At 33.7% G+C, this 25,378-nt stretch overlaps 1 protein-coding gene across 2 annotated transcripts in view; it reads left to right on the forward strand.

Annotated features, from left to right (window-relative positions):
* Positions 1–2,157: 2,157 nt before the first annotated feature.
* LOC105831818 (protein phosphatase Slingshot homolog 2) overlaps positions 2,158–25,378 on the forward strand; it is a 134,649-nt gene continuing 111,428 nt past the window's right edge. The window contains exons 1-2 of one of the 2 annotated variants that reach the window (XM_036283118.1): positions 2,158–2,373; positions 12,576–12,631. In XM_036283118.1, the coding sequence (XP_036139011.1) occupies positions 2,317–2,373; positions 12,576–12,631 (113 nt within the window). In that variant the 5' untranslated portion in view covers positions 2,158–2,316. Of the gene's footprint in view, positions 2,374–5,226; positions 5,398–12,575; positions 12,632–25,378 lie in introns of those variants that run through there. The other variant, XM_012672240.3, reaches the window with a different exon arrangement.

Raw genomic sequence — 25,378 nt, forward strand, 5'->3', positions numbered from 1 at the left:
CTTTATAGTAGTAAAAAGTACCTAAAAACACATGAACATATAAATATTATAATTAAATATAAAATAAAGCCTCAACCAAAATTTTGTTTTTTATTTTATAATTCAGTAATATTCAAATATTCATGTAAAAATTATCTAATGCACGTAAATATTTAAACACTTATAATTAAAAAAAGAAAAGACTTGATATGCCTTGATTACAATTTTGTTATTCTTGCATAAAAGGAAATCTTATTTTATTATCTCAGATCACTTTAAATTTTCACTTGCTGCCAAACACAATGTATATGTAATGTGACTAGATATTTTGGTTTCAAAGTAATTGTCCCACTGCAGTCCCATGAAACATGTCAAATATCCTGATTTTAGTGAAAAGATCTTGCTAGAAGATGCTTAATTTTGCTAACTATGATAATTATAGTAAACTTAATACATTTATAATAATCCAAAAAGCAAATTAAAAAGGGTTGTACAGAGTCAGTGCTGTTGTCTGTGCAAAAATAAATTGCACGTCAAGTAATAATTAAATGGCTTTAGGCCGGATCTATAATAGGTGTAGTAAGCCTTAAGCCATAAGGAATTAACCAATTATATTCGTTTATTCTTCTTATATTCAATTATAATTGGTCAGTTTCTTATAGCATAAGGCTTACTACACCTATTGTAGATCCGGGCTTAATCGTGGAAATAGTACTCAGCAAATGTTTCGGTTCAATTTGAGTCACCCTCAATGCAAAACAAATTTCTAATATTATAAATTGTATTCATGGCGATCCAGAGCCTTTCAACTAACATAAAAGATAGTAAAATACAAATATATTATAGTTTAAGACTAGTATTCATAGTCAATTTTTATTTTAAGACTATCTCAAGTAACATCTAAAAAGCTAATATTACATGAATTTGGATTATGCTAAGGATTTTAAGTGCTTTTTAAGGATTTTTTGGTGGAAAAAGTTCTCATCTCTTTATAATACTTTTTGTATTTTTAATTTATGAAGATTTCTAAAAAATATCTTAATATTTAAGAAAATATACTTAGAAGATTTTCCAGGTTTTCTCTTAAAAATTATAGAACAAAAAATTTTAAAATATTTTAGTATTTACATATAGTTCTAGAAAAAATGTAGAATTTTTTAACATTATTTTTTAAGTGTTCTACAATTTATATAAAAAATTTGAAAAATAAAATTATACAATTAAAAAAAATATAAAATTTATATACAGAAAATCTAAAAAATTATATAAAGAATTATAAGATAAATTTCTTATTTTTTTATCTTTCTTAAAGCAGATAAATTTGAATACTATATGAGTAATATAGCATTATTCTTTAAAAATATAAATTGTCATTTTTGTAGAACTGACGTAGGTATGCAACGTGATAAAGAAATTAGGTTTCGTTCTATCATGTACTTTGATTTGGAACTCATTTAATTTCTATAGACATGACCGACATGACCAACAATGTTACCGACAAAACGTAAGTTTTAGTTCACGCATTTTTCAATTGATCTTCTACAGCGCGGTAGATGTTGGACGCTCAGAGATTCTTTAATATGATTGCCTTTAATTCGTTTTATGTATTTAGAAGCAGAAACCAATAGTAATGAATTACTGAGCGCTCACTAATCCGTTCCGTCCGCTGAAGGTGCCTAATTAGTTGTTAGAAATTAACCTATCAGAGCAAAATATGTTTTAATAAATCGATTTTTAATAACTAAAATTATTTTTTATATAAATATTAAAATATTGCCTAAATCGCAAACTTGCCCAAAATATGTCGCCTAAATTGGACGCCTGTCGCAAAATCAAAATTTAAAACGCATAGCAGCTTTCAAAATTACCTAAATTGCGATTAATCGGCCAAGTTGGTAACACTGGTTATAGTCAAAGATACCGCGAGATCAGTATTGCGCGCGCGCGCGCGGGAAACTCGGAAGCGTGACGTCACCGCGCGCGATAAGGCGGATTCGCGCGCGTATCACGCGCGTCACTCGTCTGTTGTGTGGGGGGCAGCGGGAGAGTGAGAGAGAGAGAGAGAGAGAGAAAGAGAGAGATAGAGAACGAGGGGTAACCGCGCGATGGCGCGAGCGTACGCGTTGCGCGGTGCGCCGCCGTCGACTGTATCGAACATGGCCGCCGCGAGCGTGCTACCGTCAGAGGTGCGCGAAAAATGACGGGTTTTCCGCGCTCCTGACGGCGCGAACGTAACGGTGCGCGCGCGATAACAAGTGTCGACCGAGCGTTAACTGCCGCGCGTCGCCGAGGCCGCCGGGACGACGGCGCAACGGCGGCGGGTGCCGGCGCGACACCATGGCGTTGGTCACAGTGCAGCGATCCCCGAGCGTGTCCAGTTCCCCGCAGAGTTCGGTGAGTTCTCTTAAATCTCGTCCGTGCATGCCTCTTGCCACCTCTGCGTTCGTCGTCGTCGTCGTCGTCGTCGCCGCGCGCGCGTACGCCGGCGCGTCGCCGCGCGCCGTCGGCGTGTCGATCGTCGAGCGTAGGGCCGCCTCCAAGGCATCGCGTTACATCGCCGCCCTGGAGTCGCTCCGAGCGAGCGGCTCCGACCTCCGCGCGACGACGACGCCTGGCTCCGCTCCGCTCGGCTCGCCGGAGCTCGACCGGCTCTGCCTCTGCCTTATTTGGCCGTGCACTGACAGCCAGTGCGAAAAAGGGAATCGTGAAAGATAGATAGAGAGGGAGAGAGAGAGAGAGAGAAAATTGTGTGCCCCCTTGACTCGTCTGCGAGTTCGCGAGATGCGATTAGGAATCGCGGTCGCCGACGCATGAAAAGCGCGCCGAGACAAAGGGATTCGCTAGGGTAAACAAATGTAGGTATAGACGGAACAGGCGGATTGTCCGCTCGTACGCTCGCGCGCGGAATTCCACGGCTCTCCGCCGCTCTTGTCCTCGATACGCGCGCGAAGGCTCCGGCTCCGATCGCGTCGAGTTTCGCGTGGAGATTGTGTTGTTACCGCGACTTTTTGTTTTCCCCGCTTCGCGTGCTCTCGCTTTCCGTTCACACGATCGTCATCGGTAAAGATGGAGGAGATCCGGGGGGAGGGGGGGAGGGGAGGGCTTATTCTCTCAAGGCGGCTCTGCATTCAATTGTCAAAGCGATTCCGAGTATTTATTGATGCTCGCAGTAGCACTTTCTCGATATCGACGAGTACCGCAATCGAATGAAAGTGGAAGAACGCGAGAGAGTTATTGTTTCTTTCTTTTCCTTTCCTTTTCCTTTGTCGTACACGAGCGGCTGATGAACGATTAAGCCCTTCCGTTACGCTGATGATAGTAGGTACGATAGACGCTTTCGTGATTTCCCTTTCCTAGAATTCGCGCAATGATGACGAGCCGAACTGCGAAACTGCTTTGTCCAAGCTGCTTTTTGTTTGTTGCAGCTGATGATCAATCGAGTGATCGGCCGATTCGTTATCAGAGTTATCGATCGTTGAATTATATTGCACAATTAGTTGCAAAGATCTAATACTTCAATGTTATGAATAAAGATACTGTCAAATGTTCGATTTTTTATTGTAAAATCGCATAATATTATAATAATGATGATAATGATATAATTTGAAAATATTTAGGAATAGAATTAAAACTTAAAAATTTGTTCTGAATTTTTAGAACGTTAATTCAAGATAACTTTTCACACGGTTGTCAAGTACGCCAAAAACATTATCATTGATAAGCACGATAAAATATTCAATATATTCCTCTATGTCGAAATGTGATGATATTAACATTTGGTATTTTATCGATCAGGAGTATGTATTTATATACTTTGGTTCGTATTCAAAAGTGCTTTAAAGAGCGCGATTTTATGTCATTCTTTGTTTTACGTCTAATAAACGATAAAGATAGAATGACAAAAGAGCATGTTAATACTTTTATCATTAAATAACTTCAATAAAACTGCAAGCACGTTAATGTAAAAACAAAAATAATAATACAAAAAGGGCCGCGACAAGCAAGTTAACGAGAATAATAACTTTTTTCTATAAGTGAAGAATTTAATGACATGATGTTTCGACCTCATGTGCTCTTTTTCAGAATCAGCTACAGTTTATACGATTAATATAAATCCACTAACATTGTTAATACAATCAAGAATTACCTGATTAAACAATTTCGTGTACAGTAAGCTGTGCGCACCGGCGCAGAACGGTGCAAGTGACAGGGTTCGCTAATGAACTTATTTGGCAAAGATTCAGCCATTGCGAACAACTAGACTCGTCTCTCATTTATTTATTTATTTTTTTTCGCAATGCTCTCCCTCGCACTCTTTAAACCATCTCCTCCCCTCGAATACGCATGGCTACCTTCGGCGCGACCTTTCGTTGGCGTTTTCATCCCGCGCTTGCCAAGGGGTGACGATCACGTCGTCTCGGCGGAGTGCTGCTGACCCGACTCGACCCGAAGCGAGTGAGCGGGAGAGAGAGAAAGAGAGAGAGAGAGAGAGAGAGAGAGAGAGATGGGGGCGCTCTCTTTCTCTTTTAATTTTTCACAGCCCTCCTCGACGCGATCTCGACGGTTCAGTCAGTCCGCCGTCAGTCGACGGTACGACGACAGCTCGTGCTGCTAGTAGATATTCGGTGTACTTTATCTTCTCGTGTTCACGCTGCGAAACTGAAGAAAAGCGTGAACCACTGTGTCACGTTAACGTGATCCGGTTAGACGATATATGTAAATTGGGTATTTGGCCGAAATATGCCGGATTGTAGTTAATACAGTTGATCGAGAGAGATAATTGGAAAAATTGAATTTACTTTTTTAATACCGTTGATTCTGAAACGATTTTTTTATACAGTTGATTGAAGCGATTGATTTTACTTATATATATAAATAAAATTTATTCAATTGGCCCGGCGTCACTCTCTCGCTTTACGTTTTTTTAGTTTTCAAAAATTACTTATATAGTTATCCATCTCCCGATTGTCACACACTCTTTACGCGAACTGTGTTGGAAGATGAATGGATTTTAAAATGCTAATTGCAAGTTAAAACGTTGGGTATATATGTATATTGATAACATTTTTGTGCGGTATATTTAACTATAATTAAACACTCGATTATCAGTGCGAAATCATTCACATCCGAGATCAATAATCGATTGCGTTGATTCGTAATCGCGGTTTACCTGACGAATTTTGTCTGGCGCGAAAAAACGCCGCGTGAGAAACGCGTTATCAACAAAGAAAACTTTTCACGTGAAACATGATTGTGTTGAAAAGCCCCATACACTATGGCCTGCCACCGCCATCGCCATCCCGACCGTGGTCCAGCGTACTCCGCGCCGGGGGCGACAATCGGCGACCTCGTCGTCGTGGACGAAGAGTCGCGTGTGGTGCACGCGTCATGCAATTGCGAGACCAGGTCATCGCAAAAGTAAGATTTTATCCCGGGCGAAGCCCACGAGTCTTAGAAATCATGCCATTGCATTCCGTGCGTTAGTGATTTCCGTGGTCGTTATTCTGGCAAACAAGTTGAGCCCAGAAGGCGAGTCGATTTTTTAATTCTCATGCGTGACTGTTACATTTATTTATCGCTTACGGGCTATAATCGATGCTTTCGCCCCATCAATATGATATCTTTAAAGTATTATAATTTCATAAAGTCCAATAGAGAGAGCTATTATTGTTATTCGGAATGTATTTTACCGTTGTGTCTTGTAACTCATTTTTCGAATAGATGCCATATTGAAATCAATTTTTTCTTAGCAAATATAGCAATCAGAAATTTCCTTTTTTCCAAAACTTTTAAAAAAACTTTTAATATTAAGTCAAAACACACAATTACGTGCACGTTATTCGTGTCCTGCGCACTTTTCTTTGAAATTAGGAACACTTATACATAATTTTTTTAATATACAATTTTACGATACTTTCTATGGATGTTAAAGTATATGTAAAAATCACTTAATATAACTTGTGCATATTTGTAAGTAATGAAAAATAATTTCACAAACACGAATGACTCATCGTGTGATTAAACAATGAAGATTTAATTTAAATTGATTTACTTAAAGTTTACTGGAAAATAAATGAGTACTGCTTTTTTTATACATGTGTTATATTTATATGATTATAAGATATTACTATATCTATATTTATTTTTGATGTTATCTTTATATTTTATTTTTGCAAAGAGATTACTTGGAAAAGATAATTATGTCAGTTATTTTTATCAAGAAAAATTAATTGTGTAATTGTTAAAGAATTCATCCTTGAAATAAAATCCTACGTTATGTGATATGTATAGTAAAAATAGTGTAAATGAGTAATTTTTTCTATTGCTTTTAAAATCGCTTGAAGTACAACAAACTTTATATATTCGTGTCTCAGAACTTTTTTTTACTTTTACTTTTGCTTATAAACATACATTCAATTTTAAGTAATTTTTTTATTTTGATAAGTTATCAGGCAAATTTTGTTATAATATGAATTTATCACATTTAAATTCGTAACATAGCAAATTAGATTTTGATTAGAAGAAACAGATCGTAGAGACAAGTACAACTTTTGTAGGAGATAATTGAGGTGAACAACGATCGTTAGTCGAATTAATCACATGCTTTTCTTCGAGGATAATCAAGATTTATGATAACAGCATACTAAAAGCAACACGCAAATCCGTATCGAGTAGGGAAAGTCACATTAATGGCGTACGACATTATGAATACGCGCATATTTTGAATATATTAGCACGCAAAGGCACAAAATTATCACATTGCATTAATTACAATTTGAGATAAAACAAAATTAAGTTATTCAAAATTGTTTTTTAACATTTTCTACTGCGTATTGATCGCGGTGTTCTGCGCAGCTCTCTTACATTCGAATTTAGTTGAACTATTGACCCTAATTCGGTGACAAAATTGCAATTTGGCCATGCAGTACATTTCATCTTTACTTTATCTTCTATAAATGTAATTCCATTTCCATTTCAAACTTTTTATATATATGATAAAAGATTAATAGGAGTTTTAAAATAATCGCTAATACTATAAGATTAAAAAGAAAAAGATAACCAAATAATTTTATCTCTTTTAAAATTTATAAATATTTGTTTACGCGTAATTATATAATTTCCCATGTAATGCATCTATATATGAAAATTTTTATTTGAAGTTATTTTGTGATTGTTTAAAAATTTAAAATAATAATATTAAAAAAAAAAACATATATTTATGATTAAAAATATATTATATTTATCAGATGTCTTTGCCTTGATTTACATAAATTCTTATGCGTGTTCATTACCTGCATTGTTTATCGCATACAAGCTGTAATAGATATTCTTGTTTCACTAATAGTACAGTAGTATAATTAAGCATTAAAATGAATTGACACGTACTCACTTGTAATACTAATCTATGCGCACTTTGTTTACATTGTTCGAAAGTACATTACAGAACCCAGAAATAATTCCTATCTCACGTTGATGAGAGTACCTCTGTTCTTTTACCATCGTTACGTATTTTTAGACACGTAATTACGGTGAATGCTGCATGACATGAATTTTGTTAAAAGAAAATCGAAAATGTTTTAAAACGCTTTACAACGCATACATATTCAGTAACATTTTAAATTATATTTTCTTAATACGATGTGGATGGCAATGTCAGTCAATTAGTATAACCGCATAAGGGCGTCGAAGCGAATTTTTCTAGCTCAGCTATGCGTCAACTTTTTCAGACTAAAAAGGAGACTTGCTGAGCGAGCGATACTACAAAAGCTGTAGATAGGATTAAGATTAATGTACATGTTGATGCACGCGTAAATTTCGATTAAAAAATGGTGTTTATTCGAATTATGAAATTTTCTTTAAAGCTTTCGACATCTAAAATGTATAAAATCCAATTTATCAAATTAAGCTTTTATTTTGTAATAGTGTTGCATATCTGCTGTCTATTTTATGATTTAAAATTCGCAGAACGCTTTGTGGAAAGTAGTAAATAATAGTAGTAGATAAAATGATTTCTATTTTATTCTTTAAAACCTTCTATTTTTGTTCTAATTTTTTGTCGTTGATTTAATGAGATTGAAATAAGTGGAATATAGAGCGTACCCAATTATAGTTCTTAGCAACGCATTAACCAAGTTTAACTTAAAAAAAATTAAAAATTTTGATTTTATATATTGCTATCCATTATACAATAATAATTAATTCAATAATATAAACACATTACTACATGGCGTAAATAATTGTTATAAAAAATGTAATATATGAATTTAATAATTTTTAATTTCTTGAGCAGTGTGTTTAAATTAAATATATTCATGTAGAACAATTACAAAATTGCATTTTACATTAAAAAAAAGTAAAAAGTTAATTAGAATTAAAAAAAAAACGACTTTATATCAATGTTAATTATTTTATCGCGTTGATTAGATCAAATCAATTATTCTCTGGTAGATAGCTATCACATGAATAATAAATTGTGTTTATGAATAATATCGTACTATTGCGTGGCATACTATTGCATTTTTGATTTGTGTCTACATTTAGTTAAAAAATAATAGTTAAAATAATAGTTTTAAAAAATTGAATGTAATCAAAGCTATTATTCTAAAAATACATAATATATACGATATCCATTAGTATCATTTTGATATATTGGCAATTAATTATTTTATTTATCGCAAATTTGATGGTAATTGCAAGTTTTATTTTTAACATTAAAGTCGATAGATTATTACGAGTTTTTTGATTCATGAAATAAAGAATCGATTAAGCTATTATATTTTATTTGATCTCGAAATAGATTTATATTTAATACTATTATTTATTAATTGAGGCCAATAATTTTTATATTTTAACTGATAATATTGATTTTTAGTGAAGATGATATCAATCTTTAAAAGAAGTCATCGAATTTCCCATGGATACATCGTGAGAAAGCAAAATCAACCGTGCACTATGTGATCACTATTTCTGTTTATGATGAGCATGATGCGTGGCGCGATGCGTCCACGACAGCTGATACGTACAAAGGGAGAAACGCAAGATAATTCATGTGAGATGATTCGAACAACATTGTCATACGCGATCGAATCTCGTATCCGCGTTTCGCCAGCCAGCACTTCCGTGCAATTATATAACTCGAAATAGAATTCCGAATAATTCATCATCTCTCTCGCACGTGGCACGTGTTTTTGAGCACTTAGTTATCGCTTCTGTCATCTATCATTCGTGATTTTGACACGTCACGTGTTTTATATCTTCATGATATTTTTATATTATATCTTCATGAATTATTAATAGGATTACAATTGGTTTCGCATGAGAGGCATTACAAGTTTGTCTCTTTGCAGACGAGAAATTTAATACCGACAGTATTTATTTGATTAGTAATTAATTATTTACTTGAGTATTAACTATATTGAGCACTAACAACAGCTTTTAATACTTAAAACAAAAGTAATTAATATACCACTAACTAAATAAACAGTTAGTATTAAATATCTCAGGAAATTTTTTATCTCTATCCGGGAAGGTGGAATTACTGATTTTCTGGTTGCATATGCGTACTTTCTTCACGAAGAAAGGACTAAAAAGATATAAGTAGGCCACTGTTTTCAGGCTACTCTATATACTCGTTCGAGTGTATTTAGAATTGTGCCCCTTGTTTATTGTGAGATAAAAGTGAAGATGGTTGAGAAGCGTCCTAAAAAAGAATGCAACACTCGCTTATGTTTTGAAATCGTATCTCAAAATTATTTCACGCGGATGTTATATTTTCCAAGATCCTCAGACATTTGGAAAATATTTTTAATCCTAACATGTAGACGTCAAAATAGTTTGTTTTTTAATCTAAGAATTATCGCGTAAGTATTGAACTATTTTGACTTGAGGCAGGAATAAGTTACTTCTTATCAACACATATTTTGTTTGATAGATATTTTTCTGTTATTTTAATATAAAGAACCGATTACTGAAACGCTTAAGTAAACGGTGTATTCACTTGTACATCGCGCAATGCATTCAGTTTGCCTTGAAAGCCACAATTAAAAAGCTGCAGAGCCTCTGCTCACTGCTCCTTTCTTCTCGTCGTATCTCTTTCCCTCGTGGTCAGGTGCAATCTTCTTTTCAGCAAATGAAAGGTTCTATTTTAAGTCATCACAGCTCTAAGGCAGGATAGGAAAATTGTACTGCGTTGTTAATAGCGCTCGTTGTTTTATACGCTCGCACGATCAATTTTCTCAACGACCGCGGTAGTACATTGTAAACTATCTTTTTCCAAGGATAATTGCAGGATGTCGCCTTTTGCATACTCCATACTCTCGTTGGAGAAGTTCTTTAAAGTGTATGCTGATGAGTGTTTTTTTTTTAATTTTAATGTTTGAATCTCAATGTCTATTTTCTTGTTATAATGAAGTTTCTAGTGTATTAAAACACAACATATTGATGTACATTTTATTTTTTTATTTATTCTTTATCAATGGTGATAAGAATTTACTTTTTCTTTAAATACTTTTATTATGTAAAAATGTAAAATACATTGAATATTTAAAATTGTTAATTGTTGAAAGAGTTTGAAAAATTTGTAAAGTTTTAAACGCTTGAAAATGTATCTTTTTGAAGTCTCGAATGTCTAAAAAAATCTTTTTTTTTAAAGTGCTTGGGTGTCGTAAATTAAAAAAAAAATTATTTGTGTTTGTATATAAAAACAGAAAATAACTTGAAATAATAGTATGAAAAAGTTACAAAAAGAATGATATAGTTTTTAAATAAGAGGCAGGATTTTTAATATTTTTACAATTAAAAAAAAAAATCTTGGTTTCAAATAACATATTTGAAACAATTCGTTATTCAAAGTGACTCGATATATTGTGAATCCATCAATCAATTATAAACAAAAATTACATATTAAACGTTTGGTGAAAAAAAAAATTGTACAAATTGAAATTTTATGGAGACTACTTTCAAGACATGATCCACTATTTTATTTGCGATGATTACAATATATCTATATTTAATTTCGATAGCACGATTTTTCATTTGTTGACGCGCAGATTCTAAACGATCGAAGTGCAATTTTTACGCTCAATATCGTATTTACACGTGCCAAAAATGCTTTCGAGAACAATTCACTTTGTATCCTCGAGTATCCTTGAATTTCAAGGGACCAGAAAGGGTTTGCCCTATCGTTCGCTTTGCATATAGCGAAGTGCACTTACTACGAAGGGGCCAGTTGCATTTTTTTCGTTGCGCATTAAGAGAGGGGTAGCCTTGAGCGCACGGTCGCCTATTGATTTTGAGGGTTCGCTTTCTGCGTGACCGTGCGTCAACGTGGGGATTCGCGCTCTTCGTATCCTTGATATTTACGATGCACTTTATTAATAAAAGAGCCACCACTCCGTAACACGCGCGGAAGCCTACGTGCGACTAAACGATGCGTGGAAATGTCTCGCTGCGTTATATATACGGAAAGCAATATAAAACAGGACTATAAATTCCATTGTGATGTACTAACTTGTGTCAATAAATGGGATTATCACTTATATGCGTATTACATAAACGTGTATAAAATGCGTATTTCATATCGTTAAAAAACGATACTTTAAGTACATTTATGTATTAACTTTTAATTTAAATCATTAACTTTAAAAATGTCAAAAGTTTCTATCTGTATTGTATTATCAAATATTTTATATAGGTATACATATTTGTCAGTTTTACTGTAATTAGATAAATATTATAACTAATATACTTATTAGCATAATGCAATTATTCTTGATACTCAAAATAATAAAGCTAGAAAAATGAAGAATTTCAGCGATTTATTTCTTGAATAAAAAATTTATATAAGACTTTTATGGATAAGCATTATTTTTGGGGTATTTTTTTTTCAAGAATTTTGGTTAAAAATTAATTGGAAAATTAACAAGATGAAATTAATGCTTTACAAAAATTTTATTGTGTTGAGAATCAAAGGTTAAATTTCCGGAAGCGGATAGTCTTTGTCTCTCTATACTTTACTTTTCCAGGGCAGAGTTGTTTGTACTGTCGACAAAGATTCCTCGGATGGCTGTAATAAACTTTCGAATTGAGCGTTTGTGCGATAGCAATTTTATTCGGTAGCTTATAAACACAACATTGTCTTCAAGTATAATACGACTGTACTTTCCAGCGTTCCGTGCCGTTCACCGTGGTTGTCACGATGCCTCAATTATCTTCAGGGGGGGGTGGGGAGACGAATAAAGGCTTATCCGTATTTCCCTGTCATGGAGCTGGTATTGACGTAATTTCGTGGCAACAATCCTTTGTTAGCGCTTTCACTGCAAATTATTAATGCCGTCTGTTTGACGGTTTTTGTTTGTAGCAGAAATTGACCGAAAGTGAAAAGAGGAAGTAGGCACCAAGTTCCGCGCCTTGTTAATTGATAATTTCGTGGATTATAACTCGAAGAATCGGCGAATAGCGTGATTCTTGGAGATTTTGGGGGACTCTTAGCTTCGAAAAAGAATTTTCTACGATAAGAGTTTCAAAGTATAAACTTAGTTTGTTAGCGTACTTATTCCCTAGTATACGCCTGTTAAATAAGGATTGTTATTTTTCAGGATTCAGGAGCAGGCGCACCGGCTGACGACGAGGACACTACGAGAAGTTGTAAAAGGTAAGTTTACACAAGTGGTAAATAATTATTAGTTTTTGATACAAAAATATTGTGCGCTCTTTCTGCCGAACGACATAAATTTAATAAATCCAAAAAAGCAATCGTTAATAAGAATTTATTATCAAATTTATTACAAGAACTGATTCGGTAAATAACTTATACGTAAATGTGTAACTTATACATAAATGAATACAACACGTATTTTAAATTGCACATTATTTTTGCAATAACGTAAGTCTTTGCGCCAAGCGGTTTTCAAAAAGGCGAGGGGACACCTTATAAACGGATACGCGTATGCAGCTTCAATGGCGATAAGATCAAATCGCAAGGCCGCACCATTAAGCGTGTCGAGATCAGGGGAGCTCTCCGGGTGCTCATCTTGCGCGCGGAATGTTCTCGGCTGATTTTCTCGTTTGTGTCAGCGCATAGTTGCTCCGACTACCAAGCTTGAAAAGCGCAAAATGAAGCGGAATTCAACACGAGCGTTAATAAGTCGCGATAAGGACATCGCGAACGATGTCCCTTGCCAGTCTCCGGACTAGCAGCAATCTCTACTTAGCGAATAATTTCTCGCTTTATCAACCACTGACGCGCAGTAGGATCGGCTCTCACAATCGTCAGTTCCGATGAAAATTCTTGTTGAGATTTCTTTTGCGAAAACCGCACGGGACATTTCGAATTCTTTATCCTCTAGTAATTAACTCTCACGAATCTAAGACGATATCGCATGGCGCGCGGCGGATGGAGGATCGGTTTTATCATCGGATACCCGACGCCAAGCGCTTTTATTGCATCTTCTTGCTGGGTGTTTATATTCTTGGAGACAGGTATCGGGATACTGCCACGATCGGTTTTATCGATATGCGAATGGACATCTAATCTGAAATTAGTTTACTTTATGCGTGTCTTCGAGATTTTATTTTCAGAACGGTAATTTCTTTAAGGCCTTTAAGGCCTGATGCAGTTTGTTTATTTCTATGTTACTAATGCATTATTTTTTGATACAATAAAATCTTTCACGTTATATTTGAATATAATGCAGTAAAAATAATAATTGCTGCAAATGTGTATTGATGACGCATGTTGCAATAAAAATATAAATATTTTATATTTTTAGTAACCTACAAAATATTACGTTTATTGTTATTTTTAATGAAATTTTAATATATTAGAAAGATCAGTAATTAGTTTTAATTTTTTAGCTACTTTGATTGACCTACTATAACTTTGAAAACAAAACTGGTAGCTGTTTTCACTCGTTTCCACTTGTTTTTCTGAATCGCGGTTTAACAATACGACTGTTAATTTGTTTTTAATATTCTTTCTTGCTATTAAAAATACACGGCAATATTTTCTATTATATAAAAATACGCACATATGTATACTTGGCGAGAGTTTGCGTTATCATTTCTTGAATAATAAAATGTGAATAAAATAATTAAATTCTTCATCAGCACCGTAAACAGTGGATCTAGATTTTAAAGCCAAAGTTACAAGATAAAAACGATAAGTATAATAAACTTTTTATGAAGCAATTTTATTTGCGCCAACGATCGGCGATCTCTTCCCGGCGAAAGGCACCCGAATTCACGATTGATCGCGCTCCTCCCGTGGAATCGTGTCGGTTCAGCAGGAAATAAGTTGCGAGAAACGCGAGGAGGCGTTATTTAATCAACGACGAAAATGAGTTCCGACGTTTCCTGGGTGGAAGCGCGTCCTCACTTCCTCCTTCGAGTGATCGCTGTGACTCGTCCGATTCACAACTTTCGTCTTCGACAAAGGAAAGTCACGGCTGATGCGCGAGTTTTCCGCATGCGGACGCAGCGCGATGCGTTTCCAACTGTTACTTGTGCGTAAATGAACGTGTACGCGCGGGAAATCTCCACGGAAACTCCGATTCACTCTCCTACTCTCCGGGCGATCGTCGTCGCGCGGAGAGAGAAGGAGCTTCGCTCTTTAATCGTCCGACTTTCTACGTCCGCGTTTGCGTAACATCTCTCGCTTCGCGCGCGGATCGTAAAGAAGTTACGCGGGAGACGTAATCGAAGTTGCTTGTATGGATGGGAAAAAAAAAGGAGAGAAAAACGCTCTCCCGCGTGCGCGTCGCAAGCGGATATTAAGGTATTCCAGCTCTAACGAGGGTCGCGAGGATCGTTACGAGAGTTTTTTAATCGCGGATATTGCTCTCGGGATGAAATCTCGGAATCATTCCATATCGTGAATCCGATTTTTTCACATAAATGAATAGCGGGACAGACGGAAGGGATTTCTATATACAGATCGTTGCAGGATAAAATTACAACCGTGGATTGTTTGAACGATCAAGGGGAAAGTTTCTTTGATAAAAATTACGATTTTCAATAGCTTCGATGGATCGAAAGTAAGAAGCAGATAAATCTCACGGAAGTAGATAGACAATGAAATCGTAATGTTCAGTTAACTTTAAATGTGAATCTCACTTTGATAAAACTTTTACTTTGGTTGCAATATTGAAATATGGAGAACCGCAATATTTAATAATTTCCTCTTTTTTCAAGAAAAAATTCAAAATTTATAAAAAAATGTTAGAATCAACTACAAGATACAATCTTGATTGCATATAAGTGTGAATTTCTCGTAATTTCCATTATTGTTAAAATAATATTATATTCTGCGCTGTGCGCGAATCCAAAGTACTGTTGATCATGGCGATACATCACGAATTGATGTGCTATTCTACCTCTATATGGAAAAGTCGATTTGCAAGCAATCAACGTTGTAATATAATACCCTCAATTCTTGCGTCTAGCATGGACTGATGGTCGCTATTTTTGGCTAGATTGTTCGCAAGGCATTTCAGTGGGGCACGTATCCGATACACGACCTTTAGTCTGGCTAAAGTTCAGGCTGCCAGCGCCAAGTCGTGCGATGCTGTTCTGCCAGAGAGGCAGGGAGAAATGTTGACTCACGCGATGCAACAAAACCATCAAATATTAAGAGGATCCCTAATGAAAACTTAAAATTCCGTTGTTTCACCGTCGTTTGTTTACCATACAGACTTTGTTATACCTACAGTTATTAATTAATGCATATATCTATATATAATTCAGTGAAAGAACAAAATTTCGTAACTTTACGTGTATACTAAAAAAAAGTTGTCAATTTGACTAAATTTTTCAGCTTTATTAAATTTTTTAAATTCAAGTATTTATATGTTTAATTTAAGTACATAAAATATATAAAATACATAAAATACTTGAATTGAAGTTCAAGTTAGTTAAATGAATAATTTTTTCCCATTGTATAATTAATTTAATTATTAAAAGTTAAAAAAACATTTTACCAAACATTTGTTAACAGCTCTTACATCTTTGGATGGCGAGTATTAAATCATCTACTTCTTTAGTCTAAATTACTCTGGCAAATTACTTTAGATCGGAAACATCCATCAAGGTGTTCCGTTAAATTCATTATCTTCGACAAACAAAATGCGCAAACGTATCAATTACAGAACGTAAACAGTGCCAAAGTAATTAAACTGACACATCGTGGTACTGATCTAGATTTATAATTGCAATTAAGTTCAGCCCTCTTTGCCTTAAGAAGCAGAAGCGTCTAGTATAGGTACTACACAACCAATAGTGCAATTATCGTTAATTGCGATCTCAAATCACGGACGACGCTTATTTTAGAACTGCAGTATAATGACTTGAATCTCATGGGTGGATCTAGCGCCATTCATTTGTTTAGTATAACCTTTAAAATTTTTGATGAAACGATAAAAATTAATGTCCTAAATGGATATTTTTTAAAAATATTTCTTATTATATTTTTTAAAATATTGAGTTATATATATAATTAAACATTTATATCACTGTTTAAACATTGAACTTGTTATTCGAATTTGTTATATATAAAATACGAGCTGAATACTTTTTTTGCAACTATTTTGGAAAACGTTTTTATGATTTTTAATTATTGATATATTACTTAGCAATGGGTTTATCCAATTTTTAATATTTTAATATTTACATCCTAACATGATCTGGAACAAGTATTACTTCAATTTGTATATGAAATTCGTGCATTTGTTTTGTTATTTGTATAAAAAGCATCGCACATACATATGTCTTTCCTCAGTAATGGACGATATATTTTTCCTCCAATGTTATCAAAAACTTTGGATTTATGCTTATCAATTTATAATTTAGATACACTAATATAATATAATAACAATAATATAATAACAATTTAATACTCAGATACACTTCGAGTAAACTTTCCATATTTTTAAAGTAGCGTGACGATAAATTCTACTCTAGAACAAGTGATTAGGACACATTATGTTGGTGTTTTCGTATAAATTGGAATAGTGGCAGTAAGAAATATATCTTCTCCCGAATGCAGTTTATTTCACGATGTCTCGACGACACAGCACAACAACACAGGGTTTACGATGTACTTTCACGTTCCATGTGACCTACCATAGATTTAGAACCCGACCGCAAACTCATTAGTATCCGTCACGGGGTGGACGTTGCTCTATCTACGTCCGGCAAATCTCCATAATTTTCTGCACGCCTCCTCGCCTTCGCCAGGAGGAAAACTTCGATCGCTCATCATAAGAAAAAGAAAGGGACGTCCGGTGTTTACCGTCAGCCTACGATCTTCCAAGTGGATTGATGCCCCTAATTTTCTCCGTCACCTGATGGCGCTCGTCATCGAACGGACGTGTATAATCGTGCAATTATTACACAGTCGTAGAGAGTCGCGCGGTACTTCGCCGCCTTTAAGGCATTATCTCCAATTACGTAGCGCTTGCGGTTTCAATATACATCGCGCCAGTTACAATGCAATACGTGTATCCAGTTCCGCGCTTGTTAACACACGTTAACGTTTCAAATTCGCTAAAAAGCGAATTAACGCTCCGGTCGATCGGGTTACGTTTTAAGTCGCGTTTGTATGCACCTTGAATGGCGCATACAAACTTGAATATCATCTCCGAACGCGCGGAGAGAAGCTGGGGGTCGTCTCGTAAGAATCTCTGACGGACCGCTCCCGGGACCGACCCGAAGCCGACCGAAGGCGGTCTACCTTGAACGGGATTCCCGGTCGTTCGTAAATTTCACTAACAAAGAGTCACGAGACTCGTGAGGATAATAGCCGGATATACACGTATTTTCTCTCGCTATAACTTGGATAATGCCGCATACACGCTACTCGTTAATTTCGCGAGTTCCGATAGTTTTTTGTACGAGAGAAAATAAATGCGGAAAATATAGCATACGTTATTTCCTGTCTCTGCATTTCTTATTCTGCTTTTAACTGTGTACTTTCTCCGGTATTCGGTACTACCGATTAGCTTTCGAAACCGATTCGATATCGTTATTAGGGTTATTATTTTGCGAATTGTACAAATAGTCCTACGCGACAACTTTTCCTTCTAAGATTAACTTTAATTCGTTGTAACTTGTTTTTCTGAGCTATTAATTTCCAGTGCGTTTGAAAAATAAAAATAATTTTAATTATCTGAGACATTTATTAATTACAAATTGTAATATAACAGAAATACAGAAATATATAAAATTAATAGCTTTTATTTATTGATTTTTTAAATGACTTAAAAAAATATTAGTTTTTAAACAATTTTAAAATTAATATATGTATACTCCCTTTTATTATTCGACAAATTTGATTTGACCTACTTCAATTTAATTATGCTATAAAACTTAATATTTTTAGTTATAAATGCCACTTTGAGGAATTTTGACTATTTTTTAAGTCACATTAGTATCTGACAGCTCCAACATTGGTAATATTGATTGTAGTTGCATTAATATGTACATATTTTTGTTTTAATCAACGTTCTTTATAATCCTTACTGATTTATGTGTTTTTCAAGAGTTTCGCATGGGATACGTAACCCTGAACCATATTTCAGTCAAGCATTTCGAGCGAGCGCGAACAATGCGGTCTTGTGCAATTTGAGATTGGATCACGCTCCGAAACTTGCTAATTGGTTTCATGTCTTGCAACATACATCGACCAATTGTTCTTGATCGAAGTTCGTAAAAAGTCCCACGCGAGAATGCTCTTGACAACATAAAATTATTATATTTATGACAGAGCAAGCATATCTGTTTGAAAATTCCAGTACACTTATTCAATTTATAGGAAAAAAATTCATTTTATTTTTTATTGATAATTTACAAAATATATAAAAAATTATATAGATATGATATAAATATTTTATACTTATTAAAAATTGAATTAAGAGGGAGTTAGTTGCTGTATTGAGATATTACATATATTCCATTTCGATTAAAATTACAACAAATTAAATACATCTGTTTTTTAAGACTTTTAAATATTTTTTTTTTAGATAAAATTGATCTCAAGAATTCAAAGAAAAACTTTTATTACAAATTTTTTAATTATAAAGAATATCTATAAAGAATATTTAATTCCTATCAGAAAGTGCATAATTCTGATTCTTGTATATCGTTGTTCACATCAACTTATTGGCATCTGTTCATTTACTTATACACACTCTTCGCATATCGACATAAGAAAGAAAATCTGTTCGAGAGAACAGCATATATAGACAGTACGCAGTGAACATAAGTAGTGATCGGCACTTTAATTTATACGAGTCGCAAAGATGGACGTTCGTCTATACATATCGCCGAGTGGGTGATTTTTAGTGAGTCACGTAGCTCCTTTTACAAATATTTGCACTATCTTGCTGCCAATGAATCACTGTCAAAATTTATCGCGTTATCTGTTTTCGTTGCCGCAAAATTGATTGTTTTCCTACTTTTTATCTTTGGCTTTCCTTCTAGTTTCGCGCATTTTTATTCCCGAATTAAATATTATAATTTTGTTAAAATATATATATATTAATTCCGTCAGATTAATTATAACTGCGTAACACATTGGCGGAGATTGTAATTGCAACGAACCATATTTTTCTTAGGTTTCTCTGTTTTTTAATGAGAAAATAAATAAAAAATATTAACAGTTAATTATAGTAATTGTTAGAAAATTTACATCCAAGAAAATTGCATGGCGGATACAAATATAAATCTTGTTCATCGGTTTTGCATATTTTCATGGAGAGCATCCGGAATTTCATGGTAGGAGCGGTAAGACAGCTTGGAAAGCTTGAACAAGAGTGACTCAATGTTTGCGACTTAAGATATATACCGTTCATTATTGTGCACTTTTATGCCGTGTATAAACAGAATAATAATGATGATTATAGTAATTACGCATCCCGGTATTTCCTTCTATTTTAATCCGCTTTAGTTAAGTTTATCTTGCGTAAAGATACCACATTTGCGTATTTATGAGTAAAGTAACAAACATAAGTAACAATGTAACTCGAACAACAGCAATCATAAAAATTATCAAGAGGGGATAAAGTGCTTTCAATTTTTTTACTTAAAAAAATACGCGGTCTACCTTAAATGACTTGTGGACAAAATATTTGAATAACATTATGTACATTTATTGTTTAATATAAATGCGTTTTTTTTAATTGAAATTTTTACATGTCTTCCGAGTGTTTTTTAATTATATCTAATATTGAGAAGATCGTGTTACGTATTGTTATGGAAGTTAATTGCGGAAAAGTGATAAAAATTTATGTGTCTTTCGTTAAAAATTCTTAACGCATAGCCGTATAATTACGCCCGTAACTTATTACTCTTACGTCTACATTTTTTTTTGCAGTTTAGAATGACATGATTTTAAGTCTCATGTGCAACATGATATCTCTCTTTCTTCGCGAGAAGGAATTCTGAAAGATGACAGCTCGTGAGACCCCGAATCTCGGGGCCCATTGATCGTCGCGATCGCGCACGGATGCCTGTTTCGCTGAAGCTCTTGAATAATTCATGCACGACCATGCGTCCTCGTCGTCGGTCAGTCTGGCGCGACTGTAATCCCCTTCTGTAAGCACAATGTCTGGTCTGGAGGCTCCGTAAAAAAGGCGCGCGATGATCGAGATGTGCATTACGTTTCTGCGCGGTTCTCACGTCGTATATATATATATTTTTCGTAAATTAAACAGAGAGTAAAACCGCGGTAAAGGTCGTCGACGTAAATCTGGACAACTAGATTATTATTTTTATTTTTTAATTTTTTTATATATATAATTCAAAATTGTGAAGTTTATTATGCACACGTGAATTGTAAAATGACATGTGATTGTCGATGACAGAAGATTTTGAGATAAACAATGTATGTACGTGTTTCTTTTATATTTTAGTTTCAAAATTCAATTTCTTATTGATGTTAATTGATCGTATTTTACGTGAAAAAATTTCTGTTTTAGCGTTATAACGATATAGATAGAAATTAAAATGTGTTTAACGTAGTTAAAATTAACTGTGGATATTATTAATTTAGAATTTTACGCTTTTTCATCTTAATAATGGCTTTCTATGAACGTTAGTATAAAGTATTTTTAGCGATGGCAATAGATAAAAATCGTGTGCTACCCTTTGAACTTTCCACCATTTTTCCCTGCTAAGGAAACTTTAATTGCGCACTTATAAGCGGCATTACGCACTGTTACTCCAGCTACGATGAGGTAACAGCGCGCAATGAAGCACTGTATATTTATTTACTAAAACAAATCTCCGTTACGTATTCTACGTTAAAACTGCTTACTCTAGACAATAACTTATATTGTGATTAAAAACAGAAACTATTACATTTTCTTTTATAGATAAATATGCATTTTTAGCGTCAATTATTTTATATAACTTAAAAGAAAAAAAAACTCGCGTGGATTCGCGTGAAAGAAACACAGTAGATTTAAATGCTTGGCTGCGTCGTAAATACTAAGCAAAAAATAACATCGGAGGAAAGGCCGGAAAGTGCAAAGGGGAAGGGCATCAATCTCAAGGGCGGAGAAATAAAAATGTCGGATAGAATTACACTTTTCCATCTCCTTTCATTGTGCTCTCGTGTCATTTACGTAATCGCCCTTGAGATTTACCCCCTTCCTCTGCGTTTTTCCGGTTTTTTTCTTGCTGTTATTTTTTACTTGATATTTATCTTGTGCCAGATTTATCTTATAGGATATCGTTTCATTGATAAACATCTTCTCTATAGTGTTACTCGGCAAATAGAAGAAGTGACGTGCGAATATACTATAAATAATATTTCTGAAGGCACGGATTAATTTATTAGCTTTTTTACTTTGCTTATTTGTATTTTTTATACTTTGAGCTTGATATGCAGACGTTTTTTTTCTGCTTGTTGGGTTTCGTGATATTTAAATCGAAAAGTAAATCTGAAACTTTTTAAACCAATTTATTTTACTATACAAATTTTAATTTGCATATTTTTATTAATTTATCTTTAATTTAATAAATAATAATTAATTTTTGTTCTTATTAACGTTTGTAATTTTTAAATTAAAAAATAATTTTGAGATTGTTTTTAATTATTAGGTAGATTTTAATTTTGGTAAAGTAAATTGCTTCAAAAAGTTTTAGGTTTACTTTTCGATTTAAGCATCAAAAAATTATATATTATAAAAAATATAAAAACAAATTTGTCTCTATTATACGTTACAATGTTAGATCCGCATAAACATTTAATGTGCGACAGATAATTTATTTTCTCGATCTTCTCTGGAAATCATACACTTTCGCTAGAGATATTACGTGCTATTCCAACCTTTTAGATAGACTCTTTTTCTCGATAGAGTTGAGAGCTATGCCAGCAGGAGATAAAACAAGTTGCGGGTTCGTTAGACCCATTTGTCATCTTTCCCTAGGTTCTTGATGAGAACGTAAAAAGTGATATGACATGTATCGCAGAGCAGATTTTCATATCGCGTGTCTTAGCGCGATCTTATGCACGCACTGTTAGCTTCTTCTGCAACGCGGATGTGCATGCTAGTAAATCTCGAAGTGCATAAAAATCCTTAAATAAAGTAATTTCTGCGTATTAGAAAAAACCCCGATATGTGACGATTAATTTTATATAATGGTGATTTTATGACACAGGCCTGCAAAATTCTACTTTTTTTCTCCACCTTGGAAAAAAAGAGTCACGTCCTACAGTTTTTTATATGCCGAATCCAAATCCATAAAAAGAAATGTTCTATCACGTCAGGTTTATGAAAAACGTGGTTAAAACGTCTTAAAAGTGTATTTTTAACTATTTTGAAAATTCGTAACTGACGAATCTGATATGCGAGAGATTTGAAATTAATATTTGTATTTTAATATGAGAGTATTGATTTTCTTTTACGTCACGTTTTGTTTTTAAGGGTGAGTATAATCATACATCATAATTGTCAAGTAAAACCGATTTGCAGTGTGATACCATTGCTGATAATAAAAATGTTAATAGTGGATTTATATATGTAAATAAAAAAATATTTATTAGAATTACAAAGTTAGTTTTTTGGAAAATCGTTATTAAAAAAAAAAATCATTTAAATAAATAAAAAAAATTTTTGTTAGAAAAGAACATTTTTAGTCCTATGTATTAAATCCATTATTGAAATGTTTATTGTAATAGTTTTGCAATGTAACAATTGTCATTTATTATTTAGTGAGTTTATTTATCAACCTCTGAAAACAAAGTGTAATTGCGACACCCGCCATAGATAATTCGATATTTTCTTATTAAAGTACAATATTCAAGTATTAATTTAATTTCTTTTCTAAAGAACATCAGTTACGAAGTTTTAAAATGCCTTAAAACTTTTTGGAAAGTTTCAACCTTATTTTTTTCACGTCAAGTAAAAACGTAATATAAATTATTTTTACTTCGAGTTTAGATTATCAAAAATTATAAGAAACTTTTCTTGTTTTCCAAACCGCAAAATTAGATTTGCAGATTTGTGTAATTACTTACATTAATACTGTAATTTATTTGTATTATATATTAATTTATAAGTCGTGATGCTGTGATATCATGATAAATCGTGTCTAATCAAATTCCGTAAGAACAAAACTCGCTTTGTTTTTACAGAATAAGTTTCTACATTTCTATTATGTTTCTACATATTATTTAAATATTTTTGTAATTTTATTATAAATATTTTTTATCAATTTTCTTAACTACGATATTCGTTTTATAAAAAAGAAAGAAACAACGGAAATGCGAGCTATTTAAGATTCACCGGCATTGAATGCAAGTAATTTTATCGAAAGATAATTCCAGCTGGTAAATCGTGCAAACCTGTTTAACTGGGAATCAATGATACTTCTATCGGAAACTCGTGAATAGTCTTTGTTTATTAAGCGACACAGATGAATTCCAGACTGTCCCCTCCCCAAGGTTTCTCTCTGTGAACGTATTAGCGTATTTATACGGCATTTACTCGCGTTTTGCATGGACGAGCTGGCAAATCGGAGCATACATATATGCATACGTACGACAATCGTAACGAAGGTCAATGCACTGATGATGTCAGCTGACATGTGTATGAATAACGTGACATCGGCATGTGTGGCGTTTATCACGAATGCACTATGCACTATGATACGCGTTGGTATCCGGGTATCCAGGTATTTTGGACATCATCCAAACATATCTGTACATTCGATGTATCTAGTAATAATTATAAAATGGGATATTTAAATCTTGAGGTATCCTCTTTGAGATTTTTTTATTCAGTTACTCTATTACGTAAAAGCATAAGGGAAAAATTAGTTATTACGAAAGATGATTTCTAATAAAACTCATTAAAATCTTATTTAGATTAATATTTAATTAATTTTTCCATAATATGTGTAATATAATATACGTATAATAATGAGATATAAAATAACTGTCGATATATGTATATATAATATTAGTGGCTAATATACATGAATATTCATAACAACGATGCTGCTTTCGAAGAGTTTGTCGGCTTATTCTTTCACACTCTAAAAATTTTGATAGTTTGATCATTCTGAAAAGAGTTATTGAGAGGGACTAAGAGAAATTCTCCCTGCTTTTACGTCATTGATATGCATGATATAAGAGTTCGATGCACTTAGAATATTGATGTTTTCCTCGCAAGTCTCCCGAGCTTCCTAAGTCCGTCGCGCATTAGCAATACTGCATTTGTTCGCAAATTATACGAAAATATTTTCGCGTGAGGAGAACTAACAACTGTTATTACGCACCCGACATACTCGGCCACAAATAAAAATAACTAGTAACATCGAAACACACCGCAAAGTCATTCTATCTATCTTGTAATCTTAGATACAACACGACCTAGTTTTGCCTACCCTACGGGCATGTAACCGCGATTTCAATCATACGAGACCGGTTGACGCAGATGATTAATGCGTCGCATGCTCTCCCCTTGACAGTGAAAAAAATTGAGAAACGATTCATGTAACGAGATCTCGAAGGAACGGTCTATTAGGATGGTGCGCGATGAGTCATTGTTTGCAATAGGGTAGTTAAAATTATGTTATGAATAGGAACGCTTTGTAATAAAAGAATTTGTATTTTAAATATGTAGAATTAATATTTAAATATGTCGATACTCTTAAATTATGTAAAAATATTTATAATAAGTCATTAAAAAAAAGTATTATTCCTGATTATTCTAGTTAAAAAATATCGGACATGATTGATTAATGTTGAAGCAGATAATCGTTCTAATTTAATTGTTCTTTTTATTTTTGATTTTTATAAGCCACATTAGTTCTCAATATTCGTTATTTTATAATTAAAAATACACACACACACGCACACACACACACACACACACACATATATATATCCAGAAATTCT

Source organism: Monomorium pharaonis, chromosome 2 (assembly GCF_013373865.1).
Source record: "Monomorium pharaonis isolate MP-MQ-018 chromosome 2, ASM1337386v2, whole genome shotgun sequence".
NCBI lineage: Eukaryota > Metazoa > Arthropoda > Insecta > Hymenoptera > Formicidae > Monomorium > Monomorium pharaonis.